Source organism: Colletotrichum spaethianum (assembly GCF_022836535.1).
Source record: "Colletotrichum spaethianum MAFF 239500 DNA, contig16, whole genome shotgun sequence".
In the NCBI taxonomy this organism is placed as follows: Eukaryota; Fungi; Ascomycota; class Sordariomycetes; order Glomerellales; family Glomerellaceae; genus Colletotrichum; species Colletotrichum spaethianum.
Window position 1 is genome coordinate 146907 of NW_026054786.1, and position 21356 is coordinate 168262.

The 21356-nt window shown below is 56.2% G+C and overlaps 5 protein-coding genes across 5 annotated transcripts; 1 reads left to right on the forward strand and 4 right to left on the reverse strand.

Moving 5' to 3' along the window:
* Positions 1–2554: 2554 nt before the first annotated feature.
* On the forward strand, positions 2555–4303 carry ColSpa_06545 (glutathione hydrolase proenzyme; the record flags this gene model as incomplete). Its single annotated transcript, XM_049272757.1, has 2 exons — positions 2555–2928; positions 2983–4303. The coding sequence occupies 2 exons, from the start codon at positions 2555–2557 to the stop codon at positions 4301–4303; spliced, it is 1695 nt and encodes a 564-aa protein (XP_049128714.1).
* Positions 4304–7520: 3217 nt separating this feature from the next.
* ColSpa_06546 (uncharacterized protein) lies at positions 7521–7815 on the reverse strand (the record flags this gene model as incomplete). The annotated part of the gene is given in 2 exon segments (XM_049272758.1): positions 7521–7632; positions 7646–7815. 2 exon segments carry the CDS (start codon positions 7813–7815, stop codon positions 7521–7523), a joined length of 282 nt encoding a protein of 93 aa, XP_049128715.1.
* A 669-nt stretch (positions 7816–8484) lies between these two features.
* ColSpa_06547 (neutral ceramidase 2) lies at positions 8485–10906 on the reverse strand (the record flags this gene model as incomplete). The annotated part of the gene is made up of 4 exons (XM_049272759.1): positions 8485–9078; positions 9136–9678; positions 9700–10230; positions 10277–10906. The coding sequence occupies 4 exons, from the start codon at positions 10904–10906 to the stop codon at positions 8485–8487; spliced, it is 2298 nt and encodes a 765-aa protein (XP_049128716.1).
* Positions 10907–12993: 2087 nt separating this feature from the next.
* On the reverse strand, positions 12994–15992 carry ColSpa_06548 (sterol regulatory element-binding protein cleavage-activating protein; the record flags this gene model as incomplete). Its single annotated transcript, XM_049272760.1, has 2 exons — positions 12994–15087; positions 15138–15992. 2 exons carry the CDS (start codon positions 15990–15992, stop codon positions 12994–12996), a joined length of 2949 nt encoding a protein of 982 aa, XP_049128717.1.
* A 3372-nt stretch (positions 15993–19364) lies between these two features.
* ColSpa_06549 (uncharacterized protein) lies at positions 19365–21010 on the reverse strand (the record flags this gene model as incomplete). The annotated part of the gene is made up of 2 exons (XM_049272761.1): positions 19365–19597; positions 19630–21010. 2 exons carry the CDS (start codon positions 21008–21010, stop codon positions 19365–19367), a joined length of 1614 nt encoding a protein of 537 aa, XP_049128718.1.
* Between the last annotated feature and the right edge of the window lie 346 nt (positions 21011–21356).

Sequence of the window (21356 nt, forward strand, 5' to 3'; positions counted from 1 at the left end):
GTGAATCTAGTGGATCTGAATTATCTAGTGAAGCAGAAAGTTGCATCTGGGTAGGTGGTAAAGATAAGGAATAATGGATGTTGTTGATGGGTATGGTGATATTAATGGGGGTTTGGGGCTGCGTGGTATGCGGGGTTGCGTGGGAAGCAGGGTGGTTGAGTTATGGCTTTTTGCCCTCGAAGTGCAAGAGGCCAAATAGGGGTTTGCTAGGGTGGGAACCCTAGAGTTGAGAGCGGACAACTACGTCGTCTGCTGGAAGATGGATGCCACACACCATGATGTAGACAAAACCTCCATTGTTGTGAATGGTGACTATGTAAAACTAGCCAAGTGTTCTGACTGTGAACAGCGTGCAATACATAGTATCATCGCAGACAAGGGAAGCGAAGTAGTCAAGTTACAGTAAGGTTTTGGAAACATTTGCTGAAGGCTGCGAAAGACGACTTTTAAAATAATGGCGTGTCGAAGGCTAACTTGCTTGAAAGAATAAAAGAACTCCCAGACATCAAAATACACCCAGCACTGATACGCACCGATTACTATTCAAGCTCCTGACTAACTGTTTCACTTGCCTGTTATCATACTGGGAGTTCTTCCAAGATTATGACCTCCATGACTATAGCTTCTATTATGTTAAAGAGCAGGTGCCAAAAACGTAACCGCACAGACACATACATGCACAACAAGTGTACAAACAAAATATTCCGTCTAATTCGTAGTTCTTTTCTCAAGGATCCGAAATCTACACAGATTTCCCGACCTTTTTTTAAATTCACTTCGGTAAAATGTTCACTTCCTTGCCATTGTCTCATGAGACCAACTAGCTTTTACTCTATTGATGATCATACATGGATCTTCTCTACTGTTATTGTAAAAGAGTTTAACGCATACATTTCACTTATCAGCAAGGAAACTCTTTCTGTCTTCTTTCAAGATCAAGCCATTTATCAGGAGCGGCGGAACAGTTCACATGGCATCCTGTTGGTAGCGGAGTCTTATCTCAGGTCGGCGAGGAAGAGTTAGCTCATACCGGGATTTTCAAGTTGTACCTCCCTGGTAAGCTTGATCGTCTAACGTATTCCTTCATGTAGGTGTGCCGTGCTTTTACCCAAATCTGGAAGCTAACGCCTCAAAAGTTTAATGAGATCCGTCGTAACAGCCATGAAGATGGCCGATTACTTCGCCCACTGCGGTCGTCGGCGGCTTATCTCTGAGACCAATTCCTCTTCGCCGGTGGCGTCGATCAACAGAGATGACTCCTTACGAAATCTAGTACCAGAGGCTACAGCACCTGCTGCGATTCAACGAGAATATGAACCTGATGCAGTACCATACGCCGATGACGGGCATGTATGATTTCGGTTAGATCAAGGAAAACTGGTCAACATAGACGAAGATAGAGTCACATTGTTAGATGTCGATGGTGAAAGGGTACATGTCATTAAAATTATCTTCCAAGGAAACCCCTTTCACGTCTATATGCCGGGGGGGCGGGGCACATTCAAGCAACACGACGCTTTTTAGCGCACTGGCGCAGCTATTTATCCTGCAGAGTAGTGTTCGAGACTAAAACAGCGACTGCTTGGTCTGTCAGAGTATAGAGGAAGCTCATAAGATACGAGTGGGACGACTTAGGATTTCTAGAGCTATCAGGTGTCTTGCACAAAACTTACTTATCAACAAGCACTACAAAGCATTGCTGTGTGATAGCGGACAGTAGCGGGGTTCCCGGCCGGGGATGTCCTTCCCAGCTCCGAGGGTGCCGGGATGCCGTGAGCTATCCACAACAGGAAGGTGGTTATCTCAACCCCGCTAAACATTTCCACAGTGGATTCGTTTCGGCATTTCCCTCGATGTTTCTCCAAGTGCAGATATCTCCTCTCGGATGGATAACCAATTAGCCTTCGACGTCTCCCAGCCACCCACGCATATGATTTGTTGTTGATCCGCCTTGTCTTTCGACTCTGCAGTTTGATCCAAGTAGTTTTCCAATTCGAGTCCGACGTCACCTCCGGCTCGGCCCCTGTTGAGGCGTACTAATTAGTGTACGATACAGGCACGCAGCATATGCGCAAGGAACATGCCCGGACCAGCCTAAGCTTATCTGGGGTTTTCGAGCCTCGAGGAACTGGGCCGTTCGGCCAGGCGCTGCGGGGAAGCTGGAACAAAATGTCTCAATTCGTATCTCCAGGGCTATCTGCAGCTAAGTTGCGATTGCGATAGGGCGGATCTACTGTTGGTGATCGTCACCGACCTGCGGGTTGCCGAAATGAAAGCATTAGTCTTTCCCCAACCAAGCGGGACCATGACCTGAGTCGGATTGTGGGCGAAGTCGGCCTTACTTCACTCCATGTCGATTGCGCCATCCAGGTCCCATTCATATTAAAGCTTGGCCGCGCCTACCAACATCGTCGGTTTCTGTGTCTCCCTTGAACCAGCCAGCCCGTTCCCGGTCCAAGCCTGCAGCAGCTCCTTCGCACAGGACCACTAGGTACACCGTGCTGTCTTACCGCCAAGCAAGACCAGTAGCTGTGACCTGCCCTACTCAGCCATCATGAAGCTCTCCTTGACTTCTGCTGCCCTTGTGCAGTTGCTGTTTGGTATTACGCAGCCCGTCCTTGCGGCTCCGAGCCAGAGCACTATCCCGAAGCTGGGCGCCGTCGCCTCAGAGTCCGGTATCTGCAGTAAGATCGGCATCGATATCCTCAAGGAGGGTGGCAATGCTGCCGACGCGACAGTGGGCACCGTCCTTTGCGTCGGTGTCGTGGGCATGTACCATAGCGGTATCGGTGGTGGTGGCTTCATGCTCGTCAGGTCGAGCAACGGAACCTATGAGTTCATCGACTTCAGAGAGACTGCCCCGGCTGCTGCGTTCGAGACCATGTACTCGAACAACACGGCTGCCAGCTTGTATGGGGGCCTGGCCAGGTAAGTTGTCTCCGATTTATTCGCCTCGTATTCATGACATCTGACACCTCGAAGCGGCGTCCCTGGTGAACTGCGTGGTTTGGAGCATCTGCATAAGAAGTACGGCAAGCTACCCTGGGCAAAGGTGGTCGCGCCAGCGGTTAAGGTGGCACGCTACGGCTTCCGTGTCACGGAGGATTTGGTCAGATACATGAACAGCGTCACCCCAAACGGCAACTTCTTGACGGAAAACCCAACTTGGGCCATTGACTTCGCGCCCAATGGCTACCGCGTTAAGCTAAACGAGACTATCACGCGGAAGCGCTACGCGGATACCCTTGAAGTCATTGCGAATGAGGGCGCCGACGCCTTCTACACCGGTGCCATTGCCAACGCTACCATTGCTGCTCTGCAGAAGGCCAACGGCACCATGACGTTGGAGGATCTCAAGAACTACACAGTCGCCATCAGAGAGCCCGCCCAAATCTCTTACAGAGGGTATAAGCTTACCGCTTGCAACGCGCCCTCCGGTGGGATCGTCGCTCTGAGTGCCCTAAACATCGTCAGCGGATACGAGGGTTTCGGTGACCCCGCCTCTAGGAACACCACCGTCCACCGACTTGATGAGGCCATGCGCTTTGCTTACGGCCAGCGCACAAAGCTGGGTGACCCGTCGTTTGTGGACGGCCTGCCGGCATACACCAAAAGCATGATATCCCCCGAGACTGGCGCCGAGGTCCGCTCCAAGATCTCCGACTTCCAGACCCAGAACGTGTCATACTACAACCCCGAGGGCATCGAGTCACTTGAGACGCCGGGAACTTCGCACATCGCCGTGGCTGACGCCAGCGGCATGGCCATCTCCCTGACTACTACCGTCAACCTCATCTTCGGATCGCAGCTTATGGTCCCCGAGACTGGTGTCATTATGAACGACGAGATGAACGACTTCAGCATTCCCGGCTCTAGCAACGCTTTCGGGTACATCCCAAGCCCCGCCAACTACGTCCGCCCCGGCAAGAGACCCCTTTCGTCCATCTCGCCTGTCATCGTCGAGCAGCCCGACGGCAAGCTGTACCTCGTCATTGGCTCTGCTGGAGGCAGCCGCATCATCACCGCGACCATCCAGAACATTCACAATGTTCTGGACAGAAACTTGACGACGGCGGAGGCGTTGGCTGAACCCCGCTTCCACGACCAGCTGAGCCCTAACACTGCCGCTTTCGAGTACGCCTACGACAACGCCACTACCAGCTACCTCACGACCCTCGGCACAAACGTTACCTGGGTTGCGCCTGGCGGTAGTACGGCACAGGGTGTGAGGCTGTTGCCGAACGGCACTTTTGAGGCCGCCGGTGAGCCGAGACAGAAGAACTCGGGAGGATATGCTGTGTAATTCCAGAAAAAAAAGATTGTACAATACCTTCAATAATGGAATGCTGATGATATTTTGGAAGCAACTCTTGATGGGCTGGGCGAAAGCCTTCGTCCACCACTTTTCTCAATCCGAAATGTGACGCAGCCTCCCCTTCACAACTAACTTCAGTCGTAGCTAAACATCTCCTTGGCAACCTATCATTGCTACTTCATGCCTAGAGATAAGTCCTTGTTCCACACATAAAAGAGGGAAGAAATCAACCCTAACGCCATGCGGAACAAAACATCATTGCAATTCGTAACGCCTTGTCTTCGGCAACGCAGACATCTCCATCACCACGGTACGCGAGTCTAATTCGGCATTTTCGTAAATAACAGCCTTATACGGACCAGGAGTCTGCGGGTTGTTCAATGCGCCACTACACATATGGACATGGTTCTGTGTGCCCGGACTTCTCCGTGCAGCCCGCTGACGCCGGCGCCACAGCATGAAGCCTGCGGCAGATAAAGCGATGACTATCAGAGACGTGCAGGCGCTCGCGGCAATTACTGCGCCAGTGGATATCCCTGCGTTGTTCGGATTCGAGCTAGCTGGTGACGAGGTCGAAGTAGGCGATGGAGTGTTGACTAGATTACCAGAGTTGGCCGGCGTAGCAAAGGCGGTGCTCGATAAAACGTCGGCTGTGCTTGACGTGAACGAAGTTCCAGCGGCTGCTTTAAGGAGGTAGACCGGTAAGCAACAAATCAAGACTTTGGGTCCCGGAAGCACTGACTTGTAGTTCCAAGATCCGCCTTGCCAAGACGGCAGTAGGCGTCGAAAAGACTGGTCGCGCTCACCACCGCTGGACTTGACCCTCCGCACTGTTGAGCGACTGAGCTAGCAATGATCTCCCTGAATCGGTCCGAGCTTGCGGTACAGAAGCAACTGTACGAGGTTGTCCGTCCTCCGTCACCGCAACCAGCTACCATGTCCCGGACGATGGAGCTGATTGGTGGCTCGGCACACAACGGAATGGAATCATATCCATCTGCCTGATTGATATAGTACACGGCCTCTGCTTGGTGGAGTAATACTAGGCAGCAAAGTAGGTATGGGTTCGGTTTCAAGGACCACATGTTCGGATGGGCCGTGTCGATCGATAGTATAAGGTTTGAGCGATAGTCAGAGTCGGCCGGGGGCTTGATTCATGATTTACGTAGGAGCGCAAATTTGCGTGACTCCACAACAGTGATTGCAAGAGAGATAAGAAACCCTTCCAAGACGTGGACTAATTTCCTGGGAGAATCGCCGTCCATATGTAGTTGCTCAAGGGTTACATCATGGGCCGAGACTGAAACGTCACTTGTTCTCCTTACAGCCTGATGGGCCCTAAGAAGTCCTGACTCTGGTAGCAGCATGTTCAGAGACATTATGACTTTCAAAGTGGCCCCAACTACAAGTAACCGTGGGATTTGTGTAAGCCCCGATTTCTGTTTTCATTCTGAGAGATGATAATAGAATCGAGCCCTAACAACAGTCAGCTTTACTCTCTTGGAATGGTGTCCCCGGCTGACCATTTCGGTATCACAGGTTTCATCTTCAAGGAGAAGAATATGTTTCGCTGTAACAAAGTGAAAGCGACCGTTTCTACGCTTGTAAAATGTATCCATAAATAGTTCTCAGCTCAACTGAAGCATTATGAGCCCCGATGTCCAGTACTATTTCCTTACTGAGATCTCCGCCTCGATAAATGATGTGTTAGCTACCAAAACTTAATCATTGGCTGGGTTTCACTTGGGCTAAATAATTGTAGAAACTAAGCTCAGTTCCAAAGACTTCTTGATGTTAAATGTGGACTACAATCACAACCACCGAGCAAGTCATAATTATCCTTTCTCTCGTGCCTACACGAATCAGTCCAAGACATGTTGAAATACATATAGTACTAAACTGGCATAAAAGTTGAGGTTGAAAGAAGGACATGTTCATTATCCACAGTCAGCTACTATCTAGTCGAAAGTTATAGACCTTTCAACTACGACATACTAAGCATTCTTCGGCCTTCCAGAAATTCCTCTTCCCTCCTTGCAGTCGTTTATATGCCTCAGATGGGTTTTAGCGTCCGCTTGATGTTCTGAAAGTTGGCAGATGCACTGAAAGTAGGGGTTCAGGTATTCACAAGACCGCGTCTCTGAAATCTGGCGCAGATGTCGACGGTAATGATCTTTCCGAGATGTAGAGTAGCCACATCGGCATCTGTACGACTTCGTGTGATTTTGTGCGTGCGCTCGAGACTTGTAATGCCGTTGAAGGTCTTTCCGACTGTGAAATTCCCGACGACAGCCTCGTTCACAAGCAATCTTCTTGCTGCTCCCATCTCTCCCCTTTTTAATGACATCCAAGGCTAGATTCGTGGTTGCCCAGGTCGAAGCAGGTAAAGATGGAGAACATGTTGAGAATGATCTGGCTGGTATACCCTCGGATGAACTTTTCTCTACAACGTCTACACCAGAAACCAGTTGATTGGCATCAAGAGGTTTAAGACTCGTTGACAATCGCGTGTCAGGGTTGATCGGTTGTTGTTCTAGAGAAGACAGTGCGAGAGGTGTGAAACCACGAGAGCCTGAGACACTGCAGGTTCCTGTATCACTGGCGAGGTGGAGAGGTGAAGGTGGTGAGAGTCGAGAGGTCTGCGTGTGGGAGTTTGGTTGAATCTCCGAAGTGGTGGTTATTGATGCCCCGAAGAAGGGAGTGGGTTTGGTTTGAGTCTCAGTTCCGAGGCAGGATGGTTGAGAATTTTGGTTCCAAGCAAACGTTTCGAGGCTGGTGTCTTCCCCGTTCCTCAGAATTGAGAGATCTATAAGATCGTATAACAGTCGTTGAGAGATGCAGTTCTCGCTGGGCAACGTGCAACCCGTACTGTGGAACAATGGTCCCCCAGTTGCTTGGTCCGCGTTTGCGTTTGGTGGTACCGCTCGTGGTAGCCAACCTATTGGTGGAGGAGCGAATATATCACAGCAACCACATGGGAAATCGTAAGACTGATCGCAGCTGAAACCTGTTTGGCAAAGAAACAAATCCCAAGAAGTATCAATCTCCGGTTCCCAAATTTGAAGACAAGAAGGGTGAATTAGAGAGGCGCGGGGTCGCGTTCGCCCCGCTAGTAGCGGACGTTGCGTAGGACTTAGCCGTCAACAGACAAAGACGCTATACAGCGAGACGTACTTGGTGCTAGTTCTAGTTTAGCGACCCGATATCATTTCTGTTCAGATCGGATGAGGGCGGCGCCAATGCCCATGGCCGACGCGGACACACGAGGAGAAAGAACGAGAAGGCGCTCACGCACGATGAGCATGGCTTTTAAACATCTGGGAAGCCTACAGAAACTGGCCCCAAGAAAAGTGGCCCCAATAGCGAGCCAGATATGATGGCCGCCTTGACTGAAGTGTGCCGACCTGCATATCTGTGGCGTCCTTGTCCAACAGATACGAGAAACGCCTCACCTTGCCGATCTGGGGCCAGTTTTGGCTGACTTGGCCGTACGCCAGCATCCTGGTCTAACTGACTGAGCTGTCCAGGTCAGCCTGACGCTGAATTGTCCGAGTAAGGCCGACAAGAGCAAGCCCATTATGCCCTACTTTTGCTCTTCCTCTCTTCGTTTGTTTCGTCCTTCCATCATCCTAAGGTCTAGCAAAGAGGGAGGTGACGAGAACAATGAAAGTTAAAAGAGCGACAGTAGAAGCGGTTACTTCTCGTGATTTTTCAGCTGCTGTACCATCTACGTGTTTGCTTCAGCTGGTCATTAATATCTAGCGCCTGGATGGACATTTTACACCGCTGATAGAAAAATAGGCCTAAATTACAGCCGAATCTAGTGGCAGGCTCTGTCGAAGGTATAGCCGGAGGCGGATTAGTCCTTGGGCCTGAAGTAGAACATGCGGTTGGCGCATTGGGAAGCAGCAATACGTGGCCCCGCGCGTATACGTCAGTATCAACTTGTACCGGAGAGGGCATAAACATTTCATGACCCGATGCGCAGAACCTCCAACACGAAGGCGAAAAAATCAAAGCAGCAGCGAACAACCGCTTTTCATTAACAAGGCACGGGAACCAAGTCATCGACAAAACCCTCAGAATCCATATCATTAACCCATGACCAACAAACCCGTCATCAGAATTACCGCCGCCATCAATCATCCTTCATCATAGACCTCTCCCCCTTAAACCAATGTGAAATTCCCGCTCGTCCCCTCAAACGCCTTGATGCTCCCAATCAACGGCTTCGAGTCGCCATAGTACTTGATGCGGTACGTCCCCGCCGCGGCCCCGTCGCCGGCCGTCTCCCAGCTGATGACGACCTCGCTGTGGCCCAGCAGCCAGTCGGTCCGCGTCCACGTGTAGACCAGGAACCAGTCGGCGTCGCTGCGGATCCGGACCCACTGCCCGCCCTGCAGCTGCTCGACGGCGGCGTAGGTGCCCTCGAGCCGGAGGTTGTTGCGCGGGTTGGCGGCCTGGAACGTCGCGTTGACGACGGCGCCGCGCGCGTACGACGCCGCGGGCTGCGTCACGACCTGGCCGAAAGAGCGGCCGCTGGGCGTGCCGTCCTGGACGACGCCTGTGATGAAGGAGAGCGAGTTGCCGCGGTTGTCCGGGGGCGACGGGCCCGCAGGCGGGGTCGTCGTCGATGATGGCGCGAGGTAGGCCATGTTGGAGACGGTGAGGTTGATGTAGGCGGGCAGCGTGTGCGGGCCAAAGAGCGTCGACGCGCCCTCGTAGCGCTGGATGGCGTATTCCTCCGGCGTGGCAATGTAGTGCTACCACCGTCGTCGTCAGTCGGGTCTCACCCAGGAGATTTATCAGGGACCACTTACAGCATACGTGTTGGCAGGACCGCCGAGCACAACCACGGGCTCATCGTCGACAATAGTCTTGGCGGCCTCCTTGACGGCGTCCTTCCACCGCCGCCCGCTCATCGTCGTCGCCTCGCCCGGCACGACAATGATCACCAGCTGCCCGACGCGGAGCATCTGAATGTCCACAATGTTGGGGCTCCACGCGTAGGGCGTGCTCATCTCGCCGACGTCCAGCAACACCGGCTTCGGCTGTTGGCACGCGACCTGCCCTGCCGTGGGCGTGCGTAGCAGGCCCGACACAACCTTCCACAGCGGGTTGGCGTCCGGGGTTCCCGAGTCGGCCTGCGTGAAGTCGAACGCGCCGGGGCCGTCCGACGTGCCCGCGGCGAAGGAGTAGCCCAGCGCGGCGGGGCACGTCTGGCCCGTGGTGCCGTCCGCGAGGGTGAAGTTGAAAAAGGACATGTCGTGGAAGAAGTGGAAGGATTTCACGCTGGTGCCAACGACCGGGGTCGAGGAGGACGCGAGAGAGGTCTGTCGAGTTAGGCTTGCACTTTCCACACACTGCGGTCACGGGCAACTTACATAGGCCGACTTGGCACCGGCATACTGCCGCTTCCCAATCTCGTAACAGCTCGAGATGCCCAGATCCAACTTGTCGAAAGCCGGTCCCCGGCCATGGCACGACTGGCTTTTGCCGTCCGCACACGTGCTGTTCTCGAGACTGCACTGCTGGCCACTCCCGTCGTCGCACCACGCGCCGAGCACGTTGGGCGTCGTGTCGCCGACGTTGGCCTGGCTGAACCCGGCCACGAATCCCGGCGCGGCGCTCGCATCGGCCGCGAGGTCCTTCTCCAAGAGGTACGCCGCGACGCCCTTGTTGTCGCCGGCCACGTGCGTGCTGTTCTGCAGGATCGAGGTGCCGTGCGTCGGGTACCACGTCAGCACGCCAATGTTCTTGCCGTCCGAGGCGCGCTGGAAGCGGAGGAGCGTGAGGGTCGTCTCGGTGGTGGAGGCGTACTTGGCCCTCTCGGACTCGGGGTTGGCGAGGTAGGCCCAGAGACTGCGGTTGATGGAGCCGTCAGCGACCTCGCCGGTTCCGACGTCGAGGTAGCCCTGTGCGTGTTAGTCCGGTCCGAGACTGTGTGAGCGGTCGACCTACCTCGGTCAGGGACTCGTGCGCCTTCTTAATGGAGAGCACCGCGCCGTCGACGACGGCCTGGTAGCTTTGCTTGTCGAAGCCCAGGCTGGTGACCTGCGGCAGGAGGTAGTTGAACCACGCCCCCGGCCCGGCATGGCTATGCGTGCCCGTCACGGCAATGTTGTCCTTGTTGTACACCGAGTACTCCGACCCCAGCGCCTGCACGCCCTCAAGAATCCCGTTTCGGACCGCCGTGTCACCGCTCTGGGTATCTAGCACAAGGTACACGAACCGATCGCTCGGCTTGCTCACGTCTCCAACAATGAACGCGCGACTATAGATGCGCTGCCGCAGCCCCGTGCCCACCTGGCTCAGGTCCGCGTAGCCAGCGAACCCGACCTCGACAACAGGGCCGGTGATGTCGCCCTTGCCAACGCCGATGAGGTACTTGTCGCCGCTCGGTGCGGCGCGCGTCTTAGCCTTGACGTGCCATTGCCCGTCTTCGCTGCGTTCGAACCGCAACTTCGGACCCTGGTGGGCTCCGAGCGTGGTGAGGCCGATGGTGACGAGGAGCACGAACGAAACGAGGGCAAACACGGTGAAGAAGGAGCGCCGGGGCATCTCTAGCCCAGAGCGAGAGTGGCGAGGCATCGTGAAGGGTTCAGCGTCGGTTGAGCTTGACTACTGAGAGCTCGACAGCCAGCAAGACTCGACGAACCGCCCGCTCTTTATGGTCCCCTCCCCCATCTCCAGGAGCTCGTGGGCATCGCGCCCCCCCTCTCTTCTCCCTATAGGAGCTCTTGGAGCTATTGGGAGCTGACCGAGCTCCCTTGTCTACATGAACATAACGGGTACCTGACCATCACAATGCCGGTCCTGCGGGAAGTGGAAAGCATGCCGACGATTCAGACACGATGATTTGCCCGTGCTCTCCTAGTGTGGCGCGCGACATAGATTGGATGGCAGGTGGACGGCCGAGGCGAGGGTGTCCGTACATGTCACTATCGAAAAGCAAAGCAGGGCAGAGCGCGAGCCGTCGACAATCGTTCTCGACAAGAAAAGTGACCGTTCACTCTGGAGGGGAGGACAGCATCGCCCATTTGCCGGTCATATCTTTGCCAGCTGCAAGCTTGCGTCACATGGCGCCCGGTGATATCGGTGTCTGATTGGGTTCGACATGGTGGTGGGTGGCCATCAGGATGCGGGGAGTGGTGATTTGGGAAGGATTTGCTGCCATCATTGGCACTGGCCGGTCCTGGTCTCGGAGAAGGGGGGGGAGAGACGCTCAAATGGCCCCCCTCCCTTTCGGCAGGATGGTTTCCGATTCGATGTCGAAAAGGAGAAGCATAAACTGTTCTGTCCTGGTATTCGCAGACTGGGACATGCTGAGAGAAGCTCCCATCTCGGGGCGACCTGAGCCATCATGCTATGCATCCGCGTGCGAGACATCGCTCCCTCCCCTAGTCATTTCTTCCGCACTCTCTTTCGCCCTCGATGCATCGGTCCCATGCCATGCCCAAGGTGTGCCAGAGTGAGTGTTATCTGTCGAAAAAACTCAGAAGGACGGAAATTGTCCTAACACGAATCCGACTTATCATGTCCGAGCCTCATTCGGCAGCCCGGCCGATACTGCAGAATCAAGAATCAGCAATCAAGATCCCATACTCCCTTCGCGCCGGTAGATAACGACTCACATAGATATCGGGCGGCACTCGAATCCCGTCCCAGCAGGCCATTGCTGCAACCTCTCCCAATAACTTGGCAGAGGACCCTGTCTAAATTCCCCTTTTGGACGCATCATGTGCCGTCGCAGAAGAGGCATAGGGCCGACGTTGGGGCCCGGATCCGACAAAGTGCCAGTGACCCGTTGATGTTTATCTTTGGGCGGGTGGGAATTATGCAGCTCTGAAAGGTGGAGAAGGGTGGAGACCGGCTGTTGCTTGTCTTCCTTTTGGGCCTTTGACACCGAAGACCGTGTGGGGCCTCGATACGGGCTCCCGGGCCGTACAAAGTCTCGCCATGCCGTCTTCAAGTCGCCATAGCATTTCCCAACATCAACGTCGGCATGGAAAATGACAAACGTCATCGGCAGCCTGCCCTATTCTCTTATCCATAACCCCGGATTCCTCATCCCAACAACCCAAGTTATTGGTGACAACCCTATCGATCGAGATAGGAAAGTCGTGTGTCCCCCGTGCTCCTTGACGAGGTGCATCCCGTCCATTGCAACCTTCACGAGGTAACCTACTCCATCAGGACATATCTCCTGGCTATCTCCCCCCATGCACCGTCACTGACCGCCAAAAACAAATGAACCTGCATGTGATAGATAGGACTGCTAAGCAATCAACACATCGTCAATATTGATTCTACATAGTGCTCAACCCCATGGTCGGCGTATTATAGAGTAATTCCATCGCAACTTTTTCGAGCCGATGTGTGTAATCCTAGACCCCCCATCCCATCCCATGACAGTCCCAATGGAGATTAAAGGTCAACCACCAGAAACAATGTCCTGTCTCTGCTGGAGCAAAATCCGCTGGCCCCAACCTTTTCCAGCCGTTGTCTCGTTGCTTTCCCTGCAAAAACGCCTAGTGCAAAGACTCACATCCCCCCAGGTGCGCGACGCCAAAAATTCAGGTGCCCTATCCGTAGAAAGTTCACAAAGAAGAAACAAATGCATCTAGTATGTGGTAAGGGGAGATGCCACCTCAAAACAAAGGAAACATACACACTCGTCAGCAGCCCTCCTCCTCGCACTCGCTCATGCTACCGTAGCCGGTGTCCGCCTCCATGCCGACGACGCTCTTGGTGATGCCGATGCAGCGGTCCACCATCTTGTGACGGACGTCCTGCTCAAGACCACACTTTTCACCGGGCGCGCTGCCGATCCAAATGCGGAGGCTGCCGGCGAGACGCTCGAGGGAGGTGCTGAAGCACTCGGTTGACGATCGGTTGGCGAACAGCTCTTCCATGAGTTTGAAGAGGGCGGTGCAGCCGAGGAGCGACATGTTGGCAGTGGTTCTGGGGCGGGCAACCTTCTCGATAAGAAGAAGACCCTCTTGCGGTGGAGCGGCGTTCAACTTGGCACGTTGTAGGTGAGCAATGGCCATGGCACACTTGAGCGCCATCTGGACATCGGGAGCTTGAGCGGTTGTGGACGAGTCAATGATGGCGGCAATCTGGCTCAGAGAGTTTTGCTCGCTGGTGGGCTGGATATCCTGGAGCGCAGCGGCAATGTTGGCACCCCGCTTCTCGTCAACGAGGACAGCGCGGGCCACCAGAGCACGTGCTTGTACACCAGATCCGATGGGGGCGGTCTTGAGCGCCGACTCCAAGCAGGTCGACACCACTCTCGGGGCATCGCCATCGTCCTTGCCAGCCTCGAGACTGGTGACCAAGGCGCGCTGGATGGTCTGGCTTGACCACCAAGCCGCAACGGCATCGAGAGGCGAACGTACCGCCTGGTCGTCAACGACCGAGTCCATGCCATCGTTGTGATCGGTGACGCCATCGGTCGTCGCCAGGTTCCATGCCAGGTTGTACGCTCGCTGAATAACACTGTTGTTGAGGACTTCATCGCATTCCAACTCGATCAGAGCAGCAAGGTGGTCGGGAAGATCGTCGTCGACTTGTTCCGAGTTGCGGCGAAGCTGAGCAAGCACACGGTTAAGGTTTCTGGCCTCGTTCCACAGGGAGCTAGCGAGTTTCTTGGCAACAATGTTGTGCAAACCCTTGGAGCCGAGGTCCCAGAGAAGCACGCGAACGTGCAGGGCCTTGAGCATCAACCGGGAGGGGGTATCGGGAAGGGTGCCGGACGCCAAAAGTGTAAGCGTAAGGCGGCTCTTGTTAATCTCAACGTCGCCTCCCGCCAGTTGAGCGTCCAGAGCAATGGACCACGCCTTGACGCGGGCAGCCTCCTGCTCCTCGGTCAGGCCGGTGAGCATCTGGTAGCCGTGGACGCCAATAGCGTTGCGAATGCTCAGCTTCATCGTCTTCAAGATCAAGGCCGCAGCCTCGAGGAAGAAGTTGTGTTGCGGGACCCAGACAGTCTGAATGGCCGTCAACCAGGCCTGACGACGCACATGAATCGGTGAGGCGACCGAGCCTGCAGCCTGAAGTGACTCCCGGAGGTGATGGGCCTTCTTGGGCTTCTTCTCAGACGAGACAAACAGCGAGGGCACGAAGACCCACAAGAAGGTGCCAAGGAAGAGCAAGAATTTCAGATGCGAAATGACCTGAGCAGGCGAGATGTAATAGCCGCCGACGTGCATGTGTGAAGTCGACCCAAGGTAGCTGAGCAGCTGGATGGGCATGGCAAAGAGGCCGCGGCCCTCGGGCGACTCGTTGCTCTGCTCGTTCTCGCGGACAGCCTCGATAATCATCAGGCCAGCTAGCGAGCCAACCATCAGCTTGCCAAAGTAAGGACCGGCGCCCCAGCGTCCTTGCTGCTGCATCTGCTGCTGTTGCTGCTGGATCTGTTGTTGGCGCATGAGAGTGGGGTTTCCGCGGTATCCCTGCTGCGGGACGGGGTACGGCTGGCCGACCGCCATCTGGGCAGAGATGATGCGCTTCATGTCTTCAGGCACAGGAATCATGCCCTGAGCGGACTCGCCGCGTGGCGTGCCGATGGGTGTGTTGATGTAATGGTCTTGCGGGTACTGCATCGGGGTTGGCGGCTGCTGGAGCGGGCTCATCGCGCCGTTCATCGCGCCAGCGACGAAGAGCTTCTCGAACGCGCTGATTCTGGCTTGCATAGCGCTGTTCTCGTCGAGGAGTCGGTTGTTTCTCTTCTCGAGGTGGCGGATGTACTCGGTCGCTTTGCTCAAAACCTGTGAAGGTCAGTATCTTGGCCTCGGTCTGTCCGTCCATCTCAGCTTACCGTAGCCTTGTTCAGCTTATGAGCCGGCGTCAAGCCGTGCAATTCCTCGCGATCCTCGGTCGTGTCCTCGCCGCGGGCGCTCTTGGACATGATCCTCAGACTGGGCACGCTGTCGCGGAGCGCGGCAATCTTGTCGTTGAGGTTGGTGCGGTACCTCTTCTCAATCATGTTGTGGGCCGTCTTCTTGACGGGGTGGTTCTCGTCATCTTCGTCGTCCTCATCGTCGACCTCGGCCGATGATTTGCGCTTCCTGCTGGCCTTGCTCGAGAGATCCTGAGCATCGGGGGACGACAGTCCTGCTGCCTTGTGGTCGCTCGTGGCAGATCCGGGGCTCGGCTCGCTCTTGGGGGATTGGTACTGGAGATGGGCGGGCATGGCGATGTTTCTAAGCTTCTCCTGCTGGGCGGGAGTCAAGAGGCTCAGCGTCTCTTGCGGGAGGGAGTGTTGGCCGGCTCGGTGGGAGTGGTGGTTGGGGGCGGGAGCGGGAGTGGGAGCGGCATAGAAGCCAGCCTGGGCGAGAGTCGAGTGATCAAGGGCGGAGGAAACGTTGGGGACGCCGTGCTGGTGTTGCTGGTGCTGGTTCGGAGAGAGTTCCCAGGGCGCGGCCGTCTGGAAGAGAGGAGTGGCGCAAGCGGCGGTGGTGGCCGCGATGTTGTAGGAATCGTACGGGGGTGTGTCCTGAAAGGACCAATTGGTCGCGTCGTAGTAGGACGGGTTGTCGCCGGCGATGTTGGAGGGTCCGTTGGAATCGGACTTGTTGACGTTCTGGCCTTCCGAGTCGTTGAGGAAGGACGGGGCAACGCCGAGGGTCGAGTCGTCGAGGCCAAATAAGGCGTTGGAATCCTGGTCCGCCATGATGCAGAGCAGTCTATATGCAACTATGGTCTGATGCTCAATTCATCGAAGTCGGCACAGGCCCTTGAGGGGATCTGGGGTTGCGAATGGGGGCCAGGTCCCGATGCTGGCTCGGGACGAGATGTGAGTGGCCGGCGGTCGCAACGGGGTCGGTCGAGGAAGGCCCCAGGGACCAGAGAGATTGGAGCGTACGGAAGTCTGCAATCGGCAAGATCCTAATACTGGCGGAAGGGACGGCGTACAGCGAGGGATTGATGACGGTCAACAGCGGCGTGGTCGCAGCGGGGAGAGTTCGTAGTCGTACGACTGTCAGCAGAGAATGCGATGGGATGGATGCGAGGAGTGGTGGTGTCAGCCGGGACAGTAAGGCGGAAAGACCCAGACGGAGAACCAAGGGGGAGGGTCGAGTCGTATGACGCTGGCCTTTTTTTTTTTTTCTTCCTCTTTTCTCTCTCTCTCGTTCCCTGGCAATTGTTCTTCACACACGGTTGCAGTCGTGCTGGGGTTGGGCAAGAGGGTAGGGTCGATGTGCGTGGAGCGGGGGTGTGGAAAGCCTGAAAGGGAGGGATCCGTAGTGCCGTAGTGTGCTGTATGCTGTATGCAAGAGATTCGATTGTTGACGCTTGGGCGGTGGTGGGCAAGTAAGAGTGGTGTATCGGCACGCACTCTATGTTTCTCCGTCTCTTTTCTCTTACACGAACACGGGGCGAATGGCAGCAATCGGGGCAGGATTGGTTGGGGTCGCGATGAGAGAGCAGCAGCAGCAGCGCGAGACGAGTACAGTTGTGGTGCAGGGGGGGGAGGAGATGCGGATTGAGGAATCGCAGAATCGGGGGGGTCGAGTGGGAGAGGAAGGTAAAGAATTGGGAGCAGAGAGGGAAGGAAACGGGGGCCGATCGTACGATTATCTGGAATCTACGCCTGATATGAGCCCAGAAACCGGCAGGAGCCCAGACCACCTGCGTCCCTGCCCGTCCTTGCCTCGTGCCCCCCTCGCTTCCCTTCCCACCATGTCCCGTACGTACCTACCTTCTCGACCTCGTCCTTCCTTGCCTGCCCGCCTGCCCGCCTGCCGCTCTTTGGCTGCCGTCGGTTGTCCCCAAGCGTCGCGTCCAGTCCCAGCGCAATCCAGTCCAGTCATTCGGCAGCCATGTGGGGCCAAAGTGTCAGGCAGGTACGTACCGCACTCGGTACATTATTTTATATGAGATGATACCTCGCTTCCCGTCTGTCCGCCCCCCTTCGACCAGCAGAACAGGCGCCCGTACCTACAGTAGTGTGTCTGTCTGTCTGTCTCTCTCTCTCTCTGCGTTCTACGGTGCCTCTTCCATCCATCCATGCATCATCCATCGACGCATGTCTCTGACACTGACACCGGCACCGGCAACAATGTCTCTTTCCCAGCGGTGCCTGCACACGAGGTTGGCTGGCGGTGGTGGTCCAGTATATAGAGGAGGCAGATGGTGGAGGACGCATGATGGGATCAGCGTCCATGCCCGCTGAGAAATGCCCGGGGGACCAGGAACACCCGCGCCGGCCGGCCTTTGCTGCTGCCCTGCTCTGCCCTGCCCTTTTCCATCCTCATACTATGGTACCTTGGTACCTTGACACCTTACTATGTACTATGTACTATGTAGGTACGTAGGCATGTATTGCCGTCCATTCTCCACACGGCAGAGACGCCACTTGAAGCCAAGAAGCACTGCAAAAGTCTACCCATGACTTCACCTTGGTAGGTAGCTTCGGATGGAATGGAGGAGGGGCGCGGCCCACCAGACAAACAGCAGTGAGCGAGAAGATTGCGAACCCGTGGGTGGCGCTGGAGTGGTACAGTGGTTCAAGCTAGAACGCTCTTTAAACCGCCTCCAGGCACGGCCGCTAAGTTGTGTGCGTGTTGGGGCCCTCACTCACTCACTCTGGCGGCTCTCACTGACCACTCATTCGTAATCCTCACTTTCTCTATCTCTCAATCTCGTTCGCTCGCTCTCACTCATTTTTGGCTTGGGTTCACCTACCCTCAGCTCCGCTCTCAGCTCGTCTGGTTTTCCCAGGCTGGTCAATGGAGACAAGACACCACTAGACCGTGGCGGGCGTTGGGGTGGTGGTTGTTGTTTTTTCTCCGTTGTGTTTTGCTCTGCCCAGGCTTCCCACGTTCCCGGGTTGATTCTCCAACATGTCCCAAACCATCAAATATGGTGTTCCCCCCCCCCCCCTGGCACTTGCCGCAGCATCGGACTGGATTCCGTCGCAAAAGAAGCCTTTCGAAAGAACAGTGCCCGCCAACGCCCGCTGAAAACAGCCATGGCTTGTGCACTGCCTCTCTATTGTCCGTCTTGTTAATGGGCCTGCCTGTGAAATCTCCATCGTCTCGGCCTCTTGTGTCTCGCTCGTTGCCCGTCGGCCTCAAGCCCTCACTTGGCGCCGCCGCTCATTCCCTCAAGTTCCGTCTGCTTCCCACGTTGCTTGACCCCCCCCTTCTCCCCCATTATCGAACGCCTCAGCAAGTGTCTCACAATGGGGCAATGGATGCGACATCAAACCCGCCACGCTGACCGCGGGCCAAGCAAAAAAACGTGTGAACCTGAAGCCCCGCATATCTCCCCGATCGTCCTGGCCTCTAACATTCCCAACCCCGGCTCGCCCGCCCGCTCTGCCTCGACTTCTCTTTCCAGACCCTTCGAGGCAGGCCGGTCAGTCGCCTGTGTCGGTCCCCTTGCCTTCACACGTCCCTCTCTCTTAATCGTTAACCTCGTGGCTCCGCACCACACCGCACCGCAGATCAGCACATGCTCCGACTTGACACACCAGGAGACGCGGCGAGGCACATGCCTGACCCCTTCTCGTCCGGTCCATCTGAAACGCCTATTGATCCTTGGACATTGGGCAACACGCATGGCACGGGAAACCCTGGGGTTACAAGGAGAGGGGGGGCCAAGTGCGAATAACGGAGAAACCCTAATTAAATAACCTAGATGCTAGATCGTGGCTCCAGAACACAGACTGGCAGATTCCCTTTCCCTCCGGCCTCCTAGTCCTTGTGCATCCGTGGCTCACATGTCACCAGCTCTGGCCCAATGAATCTGACTCGCTCTCACTTCTCATCGTCCTCCTTACTTGCTTTATATGGCAACTGGCGTATATGCGGTTGAAGCAACAAAGAAACATCAACAGAGACAACGCCAAGAAACGGCGTCCTGGTTCTGGACTCGGAGAAGAGAAGAAGAAGAAAAAAAGGAAAATTCGTTCACGACATTATTCCATACGGTCGCCCGCTAGGCCTGCTTCGCCCGCTTGATCCCACAGTCTATATGGTATTTCCCTTTTCTAGCCACCCCCACCAGCCCTCCCCCCAACCGGCCTTACCCCTGCAATTTACCAGATGTCGTCCTCGCTCCTGACCATCTCCAACGTCGGTGTCTTGGGCTCCAGCTTCTTCATCCTCTTGCGGTCGGCCTTGGTCACCAGTGACGGCGTCATGGGCACGCACGGCGTGAAGGGCTGGTAAGGCGAGTACGGCACCGCCATCCCCGTCGCCGGTGTCCGTGCTCCAGAGGGGGACAGCGGACCCGTGCGCGTGAAGACGGTCTGCTTGGTGGTCTGCTGCGCTAGGGACGGCGAGCTTAGCGCGGGCTCGTACGCGCGCAGCGGTAGGGCGCCGCCGGTGCGGACCGCCGAGGGGCCTTGGACCGGAACCCACCGCCGGCACCAGGTGCCGCGGGGATCTGGAACGATGAGCCCGGCTTCGGGGATGCCGGGAGGGTGGTGGAGAACCGGGCACCCGGCTTCGGGGACTGCGGTAGCCCAATGAGCGGGGCGGTCGACCTCTCCGACACGGCCGAGTTGGGGTCCATCTCGGACAGTGCCGCGGACGGGTTACGGATGTGGCCGATGGGGATCTGCCCGCCGATCCGCTCGTCGATGCTCTGCGTGCTCTCGGGCGAGTGCTCCGGGCTGACGGGAGACACTTGCCCGTTCTGCTGCTGCACGCTCCCGTACTGCATGTGGCTGGAAGGCACCGGCGGCGGCGGCGGCGGCGCGTACTGCCGCGGCGGGATGGCGCTCAGCTCCTGGGACTCCTGGCGTGGGAAGGTTCCCGTCATGGGGGTCATGATGGGCGACGAGATGCTGATGCCCCTGACCTCCTTGTTCTTCTTAGGCGAGCGCAGGGCCGCGAAGATGGACGATGCCCTCGACTGCTTCTTCTCGGACTTTTCTTCCCCGAGGTTCAGGTTTCCCGGCTTGTGCTTCTCCTTCCTGAGCGTCGACTTGCTGAAGCCGGCGCTTGGTGGTGCTGGCAACTGCGGCGGGTTGTTGGAAAGCACCGGCGATCCCTCCAGCTTGATGCCCTGTGCCTTGGCCTCCTCCTGCTCCATCACGTACTTGTACATCTCCTCGAGCTGCGTCTGTGCCATTTTCCTATCGTTTGCAACCACTCGCTGGTCTACCGTGAAATCTACTCCGGGCGCGTGAAGTGTTGAGGTGGGTGTTGGGGCGACGTAAGGCGTCTGGGGAGTTGGGTACTCCGGTGTCTGATACTCGTCCGCGGCGGGATACGAAAAGTTGCGATTGCGAACGGGGCTCCGCGGGATGCTCCTTGGGGAACTGGGCACCTCTAGCGTGAGCTTCGGCGGCAGCGAAAACGGGGGCGATTTTGGCTCCTCGAAGTCAACCTCTTCGTCGCCGGCAGACAGGGCCTCACGACGTCTCTTGGACAGGATAAGCAACAAAACGGCGACCAGCACCAAGGATACTCCGTACGAGCCGACGATGGCGCCGACCTGGTAGGGAAGATATGAGGGATCTCTCAGGGCACCGGCAGATGCTGGAGGTCCGTCCTCGGGCGACGGTGCGGGATCCCTATTAATGTTCAGTGGGTTGTTGTTGCGAGTCTCGTGGACAGATGGGTCTGCCTGCGTGGTGGTAGGGCTGCAGGCGAAGATGATGAAGAAGAGAGCGAAGGTCAAGAAGTGAAGTCGAGGTCGAGGTCGAGAGTTAAGAAGGGCTTGGACAGGTTTCATGGTGAGGTGGTGAGGACACCGCAACTCTTTTTAAAAAGTCAAATCCAGCTTTGATGATCTTACCTCCTGGAGGAGGGTCCGAAACACATTGTGATGGAGAAGTTACATGGAAAGGCACGGTTCTGCGGCGCACAAAGGGTATATAGCGGCTGGTGAGGTTCGGCAGTGCGTCGAGATTGGCGCTGGCCGTGTGCTCTGGACTCTGACTTGCTGGAGCCCCCAGGCACGACTCCTGCGAAGCGGTCGCACTTGCATGATGGTCGATGGCGACGAGCGAGATAGCGCCCAAAATGGCCCGTGGCTATTATTGTCGTCTGCAGAGGGGGAGGCGGGAGCATCAAGGGCT